The 13684-nt window shown below is 43.1% G+C and overlaps 1 protein-coding gene across 3 annotated transcripts in view; it reads right to left on the bottom strand.

The window, feature by feature from the left end:
- The window catches only part of LOC129718361 (limbic system-associated membrane protein), a 966807-nt gene that overhangs the window by 88114 nt on the left and 865009 nt on the right, over nucleotides 1-13684 (bottom strand). For all 3 annotated transcript variants that reach the window (XM_055669073.1, XM_055669074.1, XM_055669075.1), the window contains 2 exons: nucleotides 8795-8916; nucleotides 8560-8710 (listed from right to left, as the gene is read on the bottom strand). In XM_055669073.1, coding sequence (XP_055525048.1) covers nucleotides 8560-8710; nucleotides 8795-8916 — 273 coding nt within the window. The remainder of the gene's footprint in view (nucleotides 1-8559; nucleotides 8711-8794; nucleotides 8917-13684) is intronic.

The raw sequence follows: 13684 nt of genomic DNA, 5'->3' as shown, positions 1-13684 counted from the left end.
GAATGCTGAGTGGCGTAAGCGCGTTATCTACGTATGGCGTTTTTCGCTGGAATCGTCCAAACCGAACGAACAGCACTTCGATGCGATGATTTATTTAGACTTCTACTTTTGGCGTTTCACAGATAATCAAGATTGAATAAGTATTACAGTGCTGATCACCGAGTGGTGCAATGGTTGTCTGTAACGCATCATTTATACAGCGTTCAGTAATTGAAGGGCTACATTGCTACATTAAAACAAACTGATAAATTTATCAAGACAAAAACATGTTGTTTCAACTTCAATAAACCTCACTTGAAAATATATCTAATACTTCTGAAAATTCACTGGCTAAGTTCTACTTGTTCGCCCTTGAATTGAACCACTCGCCGCTGACGATCGAAGATCGTAGGTACTCTTGAGGCTATTTTTTTATCTCAGGCTACCGCCAGATGTCGCTTCAAGACATCCACACTCTAACGGTTTTTTAGAGTAGACTTCGACATCCAAACAGTGAAGTTCATAGATAAACTCGCCGGTCATTTCGAGCTTGAAATGAGCCCTGAAAAATGTTCCGCAATCCAGATTTGGGTGCCAAGTCTTGTTGGAAAGCCTAAACCTTGATTTTAAAAATGACCGCGTGCGAACGGTTCGACGACATTCTATAGAACTAGTTCCCGATATGTATTTTGGTTGAGCTTCACTTCTTCAGGGACACAACCCAGTGGAAGAATTAAACATGCTTTATTGCGAAAGTAGCTCACAGAATGTATGATTTGTACAAACAGTGTTTATACCTCACCTTACCACGTAGACGAGTTCCATGCTGTATCAAGAAGTTGTCGACGTATTGCTCGGTTTTCGGCTGTTTTCCCGAGCGTATTCCCGTATGTCTTCTTCAATCTGGCTAGGATTACTGTAAAGAAGTGGCACACCATAGCCTATTGACTTTTGCCATGTGTGTAAGGGTCACTGTCACTCACTGGGTCCAGGTTGTGGCTCCCAGTTGGTCCAGTCCCGACTCGGGAGAAATTGTTAGTGTCAGTAGGATCGTAGCGCTAGCCGTGCAATTGTCCTGTAAACTCAACAGTTGGCTGCGAAGTCTGAGTATAATAAAACAGAAGATTGAGTTCCGATACGGAATGTAGCACCAAGGCTTTGCTTTTTTTTGTAAGGGTCACTCCAAGCAGCTCATGCTTCATTCGCCATCGTCCGTCTGTACTCCTCCGTAAATAAACCGCCAAAACTTGCATTCGAAAACTACATGGGCGTTGTAGTCCTCCGTGAGAAACGTCGTTGTTTTGATTACCTAGAGGACTACCGGTAGCCTTCCAGCGTTAGCAACTTTCTGGATACTGGAATTGCCACAGAGTTGCGCCAGCTTGTGGTTCTTTACCTCCATATATCATTCTCACATCCTCCGCGGCAGATTGTCCTAAGTATATATCGTTCAAAAACAGCCTTGTCCATGTTTCGTGCACGTAGAGGACTACCGGTCTTATAAGCGTCTTGTACATGGTGTACTTTTTTCCTGTATGGACTCATCACCGCGACCAGAAACATCGATCTTTAGTGTTATCGCCCCGGTGTTCGCTGTACATATTTCGCACTCCTATTATTAACATTATAACAATTGAGAGTAAGTGACATGATTATTATAATTCGTGCTTGTGTGTATGCCCTTCGTTTCTACGACTGCTTTTTCGAACCTCGCTGCCTCCAGCCAATATTATCGCTAATTACAATTCGCTGGAGAAGTGTCAACTTAATGTCCCCCGAACAGTTTAACTGTGAGAGGGGTATATTTTTGTCAAGAGCTACTTGTCGAGGTTTCGAAGAATTCAACGTGAAGGAAGGGTTAATGGGGAGCCTGAGAATAAAGCCATGTTTAAAGTCCGTTGACATCGAATAGCCCTTATTATACTAAGATTCGAGCCCACGACCACTCGCTAATCAAAGCAGACTCTATAACCTTGCAATTACGAAGCTCCCTAGTGGTGTACTTGGTGCACTTGGAATGGAGGCGACGTTTACTAGACGTCAAAGTCTTGTGGAGTTTATATTACGATACGTCTTCGGATTTCTCTGCTTCAGTTGTTGTCTGACGTTACCAATGATCCGAGGTACTACGCTACTGCCTATGCGAGTCCTATCCGTTCGGTTCTTCTTACCAGCTTGGATACTTGGTCTTGACTTATTCCCTTTCAATCCAATCTCTCCAGCTTCACGTTTCAGGTCCACGTCTCCAGCGAAGTAGATGTACTGACTAGATTTATTGGAGATCGTGCCCCGCATGTTCAAGGCCGCTCGTTTCATAACACCTTCAAGCGCAATGTTAAACAGGAGGGGGAAAAGACCATCGCCTAGTCGAAGCCCCTTGCCTGTTTCAAACGGGTTTGTTAACGCAGCCTAAATCTTTACACAGCACTATACACCATCCATCGTTGCCTTGAACAGTTCTGTTGGTTTCATAGAGAAACCATTTTCGTCCACATTTTACCTTTAAAGTCGCAAAGGTCTTAAAATCGGTGGGGTCTTGATATTCGCGACGCTTTTGGACGATCTGCTGCTTTGTGAAGATTTGGTTCATCGTCGATCGCTCATCCATGAAACCAGCTCAAAAACTTGGTACAAACCTTTTTGCTACCGATAAGAGACGGCGAAAGATCGTTTCTGTTTATATCGCATCACGGTTTGACGGGTCTTTTGCTGCATTCTTCGCGATACTCTTCGTCGAACTAGCCATTACGTCGATTCTTCTCGACAAATCCAATAGTACGTTCCGCTGCACTGTTAATGGTTGCTGTTATATCACTCCAACAGTCCTCTAGAGGAGCTCAACGAGCCCTTCCTCATCCGGCTGTGCTGGCTCAAGGCTTTGCACTCAGTGCCTACCTCGAGAAGTTTAAGTCCTTCTAGATCAGGGTGGACAACGGTAGCGGGTGTTATCGACAATCTGATCACGGTCTTGTACAGCGTTAACTTCGTGGGCCGTTGCGAAATTAGCCTGGATGCGCTTCTGGATCCCTCCGCTGGTGTTATTGTCGGCGGTCATTAGTAACTCCAAATACACGAACTAGCGACCACCTCAAGCTCATCGCCGTTTACTGAGACTTAAGTTGGGAGGCTGATGCTGCTTTTCTTCTGCAATTCGTCTGGCTTCGGCTTCGAGTTTCCTGTCGCAAAGCTACATGCTTACTTTTTTTACTTTACATAGTTGGTCGATGGACCGTTCATCGGTCTAGGGCCTAATGAAATAGAGATGTCCAATCTTGGGTAGCCAGTCACCTCGTACACCAGCAAATCAGGCATCTACACCGCGCACATCCACCGAGTGCGAGACCTACCACACTGTCGACGCCCTCTTCCTGGTTCTCTGCTGAAGATAGTTTTGGTGGCACCCTCGTAGGCATTCTGGTTACATGCCCAGCCCACTGAAGGCTGCCAAGCTGCATTACCTTCACTATACCAGCGTGTTGGTAATTCATGCATCCAATTAAGCACCATGTAACGATCGCAGAACGTTACGCTTAAAAACTCCGAGCACTCGTCGATCAGCCTCCTTCAACGTTCACGCTTCATGTCCGTAAAGACTTGGCGAAGCACGCAGTGCACTAGGAGCGGAGACAAAACAGTAGCACTTGCTTCTTTTTATTGATGGCTGCTTGTCACCCTTTTTATTGATGAGCAGACGACTCCTTCCATCCATTCGTCTGTAAGCTTTCTCTACTCCCAAAACCTGGGAATAACCTAGTGTAGTGCATTGACCATACTTCAAGAGTTTGCTCAGTAGTACGTCTTTGTCGGCGGCTTTGTTGATGATGATTACTTTATTTATTTAGTCGACATGTCGAACAGTATCGTATTTTAAGAACTATCTTTAAAAAAACAATACTTAAGTTTTTTACTGGAGATGGATTTTTCGGCTTGCAGTTTAATGAATTGCGTTGATTTCTATCTGCTTATCACCGACGTTTCGGTCCGTTTATGGGAACATCATCAGGGCCCACAATTTATTTACCATTTTACGTACAAATGGATTTTCATTAGGACAAAATTACACTATACGACATAGAGAAACTACTCTCTCGATACGGTAATCTAGATGTTAAAATATTCTAGCTAACGTAGGAACGAGTCGTAAAGGATTTGATGCCGTATATCCAAAGCGCAGATACAAACTAGTTCGCTTTTGAATTTTGCGCTGGTTGTATTTTGGTGAAAAACTGTTAATAATGTTATACGTCATTATGTCGGTCGGAATAGGCGACAATGGACTGCGCATTGCGGTTCCCGATCGTTGGTGGAAAAATTTCCCTAGGAAAACAATGAAACTGGCGTCATCACAAAATTCCAAAATCTCGAGAAATAAATCCAGATTTATTTCCGTGTTTTCCTTTAGCTGGTGTCACATCATTATTAATGTTTAGCATGTTTAGTCACATTTGAAAAAAGAGAAACCACATCAAACGATACTAATATGTGGTCCTGCGGAACCTCTAGTTGGTTAACATAGCCATAGCAAGTTTTTGGATATTTCGCGCTGTAAACACTGACGACCGAAGCTTTAAGAATCTGGGATATGTATCTGCATAAGTTGTAGGTTGGTCCCGTTATGTTGGGTACCACCGGACGTAGTGGTATGTTTATGTGCCTTGGGTAAACCGTATATGCAGGGTCATATCGCACTGCTGCTTTTGAAGTGGTATTTCGATTGTCATCAATTAGACGTAGAGTAGTGTTTCAATGTCGTATAGTATAATTTTATCTTGATGTAAGTCCATTTGTACGTAAAATGTTAAATATGTTGTAGGTCCTGATTATGGCCCCATTAAAGGACCGAAACGTCAGTGATGAGCTCATTAGGTAATGAAGGAATGTCGAGATTCCTCTGAATCTCTGCAAACTAGTACGTCTGGAATTGAGCGTCTCCAGCGCGACAAATTTACAACGGCTTTCATAATTGGGCAGGTTAGCGAAGCAGTTAGATTAAGACTACTGATGAATGGCAAATCGGATAAAGCTACACTGTATTATCTGCATACTAATGATTTGCGTTATATAAACTGACGTCCCCACACATACTGCAAAATGCTCCGAAACGAGCAATACAGCAGCGTCGTGTCGTTGAAGTTATTGGCGGTTCGTCCAATAAATCCTTGAGCGATTCACTAGGAAAGCTTTAGCGGTAGTGATGGAAATGTGCTCATTAAACTAAAGTTTACTATCAACAGCAAGGTTACAAGGTTTTAGCCCCAATGGAATAGTCTAGTTCAATTCTGGTTTTCTGACGAGAAAATGCAATCGATGTACATTCCTCAATGTTCAATTTTATCCCGTTAACAAGGCTCATCAGTATCCGTTGGCAGCTTCACAATGAGTTAAATTTTCAAGGCGTCAAGGATCAGCAATTCATCAGATTTCAAACGAAAGCACAGATCGTTGATGAATAGTATAAATATGAGCGAACCTAGAACGCTACCTTGTGGAACACTTGATGCGATGGAGAGGTTACGGGAATGTGAGCTGTTGAGGTTGACGAAAGTAGTTCGCTCTGCCAGATTGGAGCGCTACTATTCTGTAATTCAGAAAGGATAACTCAAATAATTGAGTTTCGCTATAGCAATATTGTGTGGCACTAAGTCGAACGATTTGGCAAAGTTGGAATATACGGCTTCAATCTGTTGCTTATCCTCGATTTCAGTTGCAAAAAAACTAGTATACGTCATCAGATTCGTAGTTGTTGTTCTTTTACAAATCCGCGTTAAAACTCAGAAATCAATAGTAATTCTCAATTTTGTGCCTAGAATCTGCTTCATAAATCGGGTAGATAGAAGCGGTTTTCCATAAACCATGAAATGTACTTTGACGAAACGATCTATTGAAAATTATTGAAAACAGAGTTTTCACAGATTCGGCGCACTTTTTCAGGAGCGAAAGATTGTCGAATACGGGTCTCTTGGAAGCGTCTATCTTTTTCAAGACAGACAACACATAATGTTGGGATAGGTACATTTACCGCAATCAATACTTCTCCGCCGTGTTGAATGAGCTAGTGAATGAGCTCCAATCGCACTTGAGTATACTGTAATAAAATGATAACTCCGCTATAGTGATGTCCGACAGCAACTACGTTTCCATGAGCACAATGATATCGTAGTCGTATGATGTTAACATTAAAAATAATTCTCGCGTTTTGGTAAATATGCCTCTTACATTTTGATAGTACACCGTCGAATATTCCCGAAAAGAATTGGTATTGCATGATACTCGCCTGTTGACCAGTTTCATGCTGTCCCTAAACACATGCTGTCACATGCTGTCCCTGAATTGAAACTGACGTGATATCGGTGAGAGCGAAGCAGATGATCTATTGAAGCCTTTTTAAGTTCCTTTCTTCAATTCAGCGATCAGACTGTTTTTGATAGGCGTCACTCAACCGTCACCACGTAACCCAACTTAGCGCTAGCGGTAAAACTGGCAACACGAGCAGAGACTGCTGGCAGATTACTTCTAACACACCCTATCTCATGCTCTTTAGTTCGTTAACCTTGAGAGGCTATGCTGATGAAGATGATTGGAAGAGACGAAGAACACGGGAGCTTGTCGTCCCTCGAATGGATTATTCGGAATGCGGATTGAGAAGATAAGCTGCAGCACGTTGAATTTATAATCCTGGCTGATACGGGTGAGTTCAGAAGGTAAAATTTGAAGTTGAGCTCATACTGTGATTCAATGATCGGGTTATCGTTGATCAATACTCACTATAGAGATGCATCAACAGTGCAGGAGGAGAGCGGCGAGACGGAAATTTAGGACAATGGCAGCCAGCATCGTACTTTAGACGGAGATGGCAGATTAGAATGATTGATTCTTCAACTTCTAGAGCTCACAATGCGCTTCATGAACATTGGGGGCTAGTACACGGTCATCTGTTGCTGGTGCTCCTAGGTTATTTTGTCTAAGAATCGTAATCATGTCGTACCCCGCTTGTCTGTACTTGGTCTGGTTCTCCCTCGTCGACTTTCCCAGGTATATCGCTCAGCTTCACTTCTTCTCATTCATCGCTACTTCGCATTTCTCGCTATACCAGTTATTTCTGCCCATCCATCCACTCCTAGTGTCGCCCTGTGGTCTCCCTAATGACGCGAATCTCGCACTAGTCGTAGAATTTCTTCTTTTGCTGGACGTAAAACATGATATACATCGGGTCTTTTTTCGTGAGGGCAGTGCTCGCTGAGGATGGTGTAGTCGTGAAAACGGTCTTTCAGTTTTAACATATACATCCACTTGATCAAACGACTCTTTGGCAGTACAGTGCCCTGCATCCACAAATCCCTTGTACCTTCTCTTCCTTCTAGAAAAGTTCCGGTAGTGCTACAAGTTTCCAGTTAATCCAATAGGATTCGATAAACCTAAATTATCAGATTTCTTTCAATTTGATTTCTATTAGCAACAATTAGCTACGTTCAGTGTTGCCAGCAAATTTTGAAAAAAATCTGGTAAAAGGCAACTAACATATCTGGCAGTATTTTTCACAAATGAAAGCCGGTTTTTTGTTTGTAATTTCTGTGCTGAGCAAATACTGATGCAAAATGTTGGGCAAGTTTTGACTTCAAACCGTTTTGTTAAATCCAGATTTATTTTGCATAACAGCAGCCATGCACAGCATTGGAAAAACCAACCCATGCCAGCCAATTGGAGGTTGAATATCAATTCCACTGCCCATTTTTATATATTATAATAAACGATGTCAACTGACATCACGAGTAGATTTAGCTCCTAAATCCATACATTTGACAGCTAAAATTACGGATGTCGTGAATCCTGAAGCTTAGTTTCGTATGGTATTACGGCGACAGCTTCACTTGATTAATTATATTTTTAGCAACTGTGTATCAACCATTTCCGAAGACGAAACGAAATGGAACCATACTTGTGCACCGTTTCCGTCAACCACTAAGCATCGGCAATCCCCACGAGAAAGAAACACCGATCCACTCCCGTCAGGGCGTTCGTTGTCGGTAACAATGAGTTTGCAAAGTGGGAGGAAAGCGCAGTGATACCTACCCACTTTTTGCGCTGTGGTGCAATTTTCATCTCTGCAACAATGTTTGCAGTTTTGCTTGTGGAAAACCTGGCCAGTTGTGCTCGCGAAGAACCTGGCCAGGGCACGCTAGTTAGGTTCATTCCCTGGCATTTTCACCCTCAGAGCCAGATAGCAACGGGTGACGTTCTCTACAGGCTAACGACTTGCGCTTCAAGCAGTGACGTACGGTGGAATGGAATGATAATGTAACCTACTTAATTTGAAATGTAGAGTAGATAGAAATACTTCAGTGGTCCGGATAGTTAGCTGTCGGGCGTTTAAATGGAAAAGCGAAGCTTTTCTCGCTATTTTCAGCGTTTTCTATCAAATTAAATTCAAGATGCTTCAATTAGCTTTGCGAGGATTTAGATTGATACTGGTGAAATATAAATTTTTGACAGTCGTCGAAAATTATCAATCTTCATCAAGTAAATTTTTTTTCAATCATAATGAAGATGATGAAACATGGGAAAAGGAAAAAGCAAACTTACATAGCACATCGAGTCGCATATCCACGGTAACCGGATCGCCAACGTTGTTATCTGCCGTGCACTGGTACACCCCTGCCTGTTGCCGTTCCACACGTTCAAGAGTTAGGATGGGTCCTTCGCCGATTTTGGCCGCTGACTTGCCCGCACCACTCTGAAATGAGGGAAAGAAGGACAGACACAACTCGACGGTTCAATCGCCGCCACTGTAAACTAAGCATTCGATGTTGACACCTACCCGCTTCGTCCAGTAGATGGAAGGAACCGGATTGCCGGATGCTTTGCATTCTAGAGTTACTGCTCCACCTTTCCGAGCTGTCAGCTGCCCGCTGGGAGGTATCGCTCGAACGCTGGGCGGAACTGTGGGATGACAAAAATAAGCGAAAAAAAAGTTTTTGTTAGTTCGTGACCATTCAATGGATTCAACTGTAAAACGGTTATCGAGGCGAGATTCTAATTGGTTTCCAAATGCAGCTTTAAATGGCTTTAATCGAAACGAAGCTGTGCTAGTTTATTATCTACCGATGAAAAAAATCTGAGTGATTGCAATTTGAGCCCGAGTAATTGGCATGAATATATCTGGTTGTGTATTTTTTATAATTATATTGATCTGATTCATAAAATATCATCCATGTTCCAAAAAAAAAATAGATATTAGTATTCGTAATCCTTTATTTTCTTTCGACGCTTAAAGGTTCAGAAAACCTTTGCAAAACATTGTGGACTTTGGTTTTGGGCTAATTGAACTTAACTGCGATTTCACATATCGAGAGGTGAGGATTTTCGTTGCGGCTGCACAAGGTCCGTTCGCGCGGGTCTTTTTAGTTCGTCGACATTTTAAGCACTGTTTACGAAATGTCAAAACAAACCAAAATAAGTAAAAGTGTAGGTTCCAGCCATGTTTAAGTGAAAAGAGTCGCTCATAGCTTGTACTTTGCAAGAGCTACACTGATTTGAACCACCAGACGAAACCATCACTGAAGGCTCTGCACACGTCAATTGTTGCATTTGAGCCGGTCACTAAAGGAAAAACGTCCGCAATTTAAGGTTTGATACAACCTTACAGAGTCATGAAAGTTCGTTTAGAATCAATATTTACTGATTTTCATGGAGCATGAACTCTCAGACAACAAGTTCGAAGTTCGAAAGATTGACAAGGCCGGCGGTTGATGTGGGTAGTATGAGTAGTAGTACCCACTCGGAAAATATCCCTGTGGGTACTTACCCACACGGAATTATCAGACAAAACCAAAAAAATGTAAGGATTTCTTTGTTAGAAACTTAAAATTGCCGCGCACATATGCGAGCGACCGCTTATTAATGGTGAGACTTTCACAACTGTAACTGAAGCCTTACCAGAAGTCTGCTTAAGTTTAAATTTTGGATGGAGATTTTTTTCGAGGAGACAAAATTGTTGAGCCTTGAGTTTGCATTAAAAATGTACAAAAATGGTCTATTTTTCATGGGTTTACCTTTACACGCACTAACAAAACAACCCATGCAGCATCAATCATAGTAACCCATGAGTCATCAGAAAAAAATTAACTCGAACTCTAACCGTGATGGCGAAATAGCGAAACTATTTCATTCAGAAGTGTACGCGTTCAAAGAACGGTACCCCGCCGCGTCAAAAACGAATACCGTACGCCACTTTGTGGACACTGGATACGCCCGTTTCGGCATCTACAAAATCTTGGCACTATTGGACAAGAATCAAAGTATCGAAAAATACTACAAGGTATACAGCCCTAGGGTTGTATGAAATGGTGACGTGAGACTAAACACTCAAAGTCAAAGTCAGAATTAATTCTATATTCTCAAAAACCAAATCCAATAATGCTTACGTTATCATTCTGAATGGTTTTGTCTTATTTAACTATGACTAAATCACATCTTTTATATGGATCTTACTTTCAAAATGATATGGAAGCCCTTACAAAGGTTCATTAATTGGCAAACATAAGAAGATATGTTAAACAGAATTATTAACAAGTTCCAGCAAAATATCGTAGCAATCAACAATTCCATTTTTGTTTTTTGCTTGACAATTTTTTCATTTGCCTACAACTTAACTCGCTGTATTACGAAGATAGCTAATATACGTTTGTTATGGTAAAGCTTAGAACAATAATATATTATTTAACAATTTTGAAATGTAAAAAGATATTCTGAATGAATCTTAGTAAATAAACAAAAAATTCACAAGCATTCGCAGGCTCTTACTCTTCTATTGTTGACTGCGCCCTGTCGAGATGTACGGCCACATCAGCTACTATCGCATTACACAACTGATAAACCGCACCTGTTACCATCGGAGGGATCGTCACGATCGAACCGCGATCAAAGCGGACGAAGCGAATGTCATGTGTCATCATCAGATAGGAGCGAGGCATTTGATCATTATTGGTGGTGCTGATAGTGCGAAGAATCTTAAAATTAGTTCTAATTTTTCTCAATCTGATTAAATCTACATTAAATCTATCGGCCTAAACCTAGTGAACTTACACACTATCTAGTTTCTAAAATTACTTGCTAAACTTAGTGCTAAAAGTACTGAAAGATTACACGGCTGGACAGCGAAACCCGCGAATAGGAATCTCGGTTATATCTGTCGAATAAAATTTCTAAGCCTCAACCTAAAAGTGGAGCAGATCTCCCTCGAAATTTGTTAACGCTAGCGAGAATCACTAAAGTAGGTATCGAATATATATATATATATATATATATATATATATATATATATATATATATATATATATATATATATATATATATATATATATATATATATATATATATATATATATATATATATATATATATATATATATATATATATATATATTTTTTTTTTTTTTTTTTTTTTGTTTCAGGTGAAGGGGAAATTTGCATCCAAACCCCTGAGGTGACCAACCTCAGGGAGTGTGGGGTTGGTTTGAATCAGTGACCGGACCCACTAAAACCCCTTCAGTCTCCAGCCCATAATACTCCCCGGGACCACCGCTAGGTATTGCTTCGGGGAGCGGCTTTTGTGCTCTGTGCACCCTCTTGGTTCTTTAGGTCTTTTTGCTAACTTAGCTAACTAACCTGGAGACTGGCCGTTAGCTAACACTGGCGTGTCGGTGGTCAACCTGTCGCCTGTTTTGCAATTCTAAAACTATTTGAGAGGCGGCTGTACAAACCGCCCTCCAAATGTTTGGGTCTTTACACATCCTCCGAACTAGGTTGTCCGGAGTGGTGTCTGGCCCGCTCACTACCATCATGTCGCTCCGCGCATGCACAAAACGAGGGCACACGAAGAAGACATGCTCAGCAGTCTCTTCCGCTTCCGCGCACTCGGGACACATGGGGGACCCCGCATGCCCGAATCTGTGTAGATACTGCCTAAAGCAACCATGGCCTGACAGAATCTGTGTCAGATGGAAGTTTACTTCTCCATGGCGCCTCCCGACCCATCCGGATACATCCGGAATAAGTCGATGCGTCCATCTACCCTTCACGGAATTGGACCACTCCTGCTGCCATCTGATCATCGAGAATGATCTTCTGGTACCTCGTATGCCCCTTGTGTCACGTTGATCGAAGCATTCTACGTCCTCCTTAATGGCTATGCTGATAGGCATCATGCCGGACAGGACGCAGATTGCGTCGTATGACACAGTTCGATACGCGCTCGCAACCCTCAGGCACATGAGCCTGTAGGTACTTTCCAACTTACCCCGATGTTTACTAGTACCTAGTGCTTTGGACCACACTGGCCCGCCGTACCGGGCCCAGGATGGAACCTTGTGGAACCCCTGCGGTAATTGGGACACATTTTTGACCCTCGTCTGTGCTGTAAACTAGCACACGATTCTGGAAATAATTTTCCAGAATCCTGTACAAAGATACCGGAATGTCTAGTTTCCGAAGCGAGTGGGCTATGGAATCCCAGCTAACACTATTGAACGCATTTTTCACGTCCAACGTGACGATTGCGCAATAGCGAATGCCCCATCTTTTACGCTGGAGTGCTACCTCTGCTGTTTTGGTGACGGACAGAATAGCATCCACCGTAGACTTGCCTTTTCGGAAGCCGAACTGGTTACTCGACAGACCGTTTGCACTTTCGGTGTACCTAACCAGTCTATTGAGAATAACCTTCTCGAGCACCTTACCCGCCGTATCGAGCAGACATATCGGTCTGTATGCCGACGGGTCACCAGGTGGTTTCCCTGTCTTCGGCAATAAGACCAGCTTCTGTCGCTTCCATCTCTCTGGGAATGTACAGTCATCCAGGCACTTCTGCATGACTTCCCGGAATAGTCTGGGGGCCTCTTTGATGGCCTTCTTCACAGCCAGATTCGGAATCCCATCCAATCCCGGTGCCTTGCTTACCTTCAGGGAGTTGGCTATCGCGATGAGTTCCTCATTCGTAACCGTTTCCGCCTCCTCTGCCTCGGCACGGCTAACGCCGTCACTCATATATTGGGTGTGCGGCAGGTTGGCCGACCACCTCTGGTCTGAGTTTGAGATACTGGAACGTCGGTGAAGTGACTCGCCAGCCGGAGGCCAAGGATTTGGCTCGTGGCGTGGAAAGAGTCCCTCTATGATCCGCTCAAGCATCGCTGGTGATTTTTCTGCGGGCGCCATCGCACTCTTAGTCTTGGCCATCACCATCCTATAGGCGTTACCCCACAGGTTAGTGTTGACACTAGCGCACAGTCTTTCGAAGCACGTTTACTGGCTTTTATTGCTCTCTTAAGCGCCGCTTTTGCGGAACTGAATGCCCCTCGACGATCTTCCCTTTCTTCGTCGGTTCGCGCACGTTGAATCCTCCTTCTCGCTTGAAGACACGCTCTGCGGAGGTCCGCTATCGCGTCGGTCCACCAGTAGACTGGTGGCCTTCCATGCCTAGGCTGGCGGTTCCTAGGCATAGTGGCGTCGCACGCCCGCGAAAGTAATGCAACAAGTTGATCAGCGCTCAGGTTACGAGTTCTGCTCGCCTCGTGTTCTAGTCTAATTGCTTCCGCAAATACCTCTTCGTTGAAGTGTGATATCCTCCAACCGCGAGGAGCTGGAGTGTTAATTCTACTCGCCACATGCGGTCTCGTTTTACAGTCTACGCTATAACAGACCGCCAGATGGT

The sequence above is a fragment of the Wyeomyia smithii genome, chromosome 1 (genome assembly GCF_029784165.1).
Source record: "Wyeomyia smithii strain HCP4-BCI-WySm-NY-G18 chromosome 1, ASM2978416v1, whole genome shotgun sequence".
Taxonomy (NCBI): domain Eukaryota; kingdom Metazoa; phylum Arthropoda; class Insecta; order Diptera; family Culicidae; genus Wyeomyia; species Wyeomyia smithii.
Note: the sequence above shows the minus strand (reverse complement) of the source record. Positions and strands in the feature narration are given on the sequence as shown.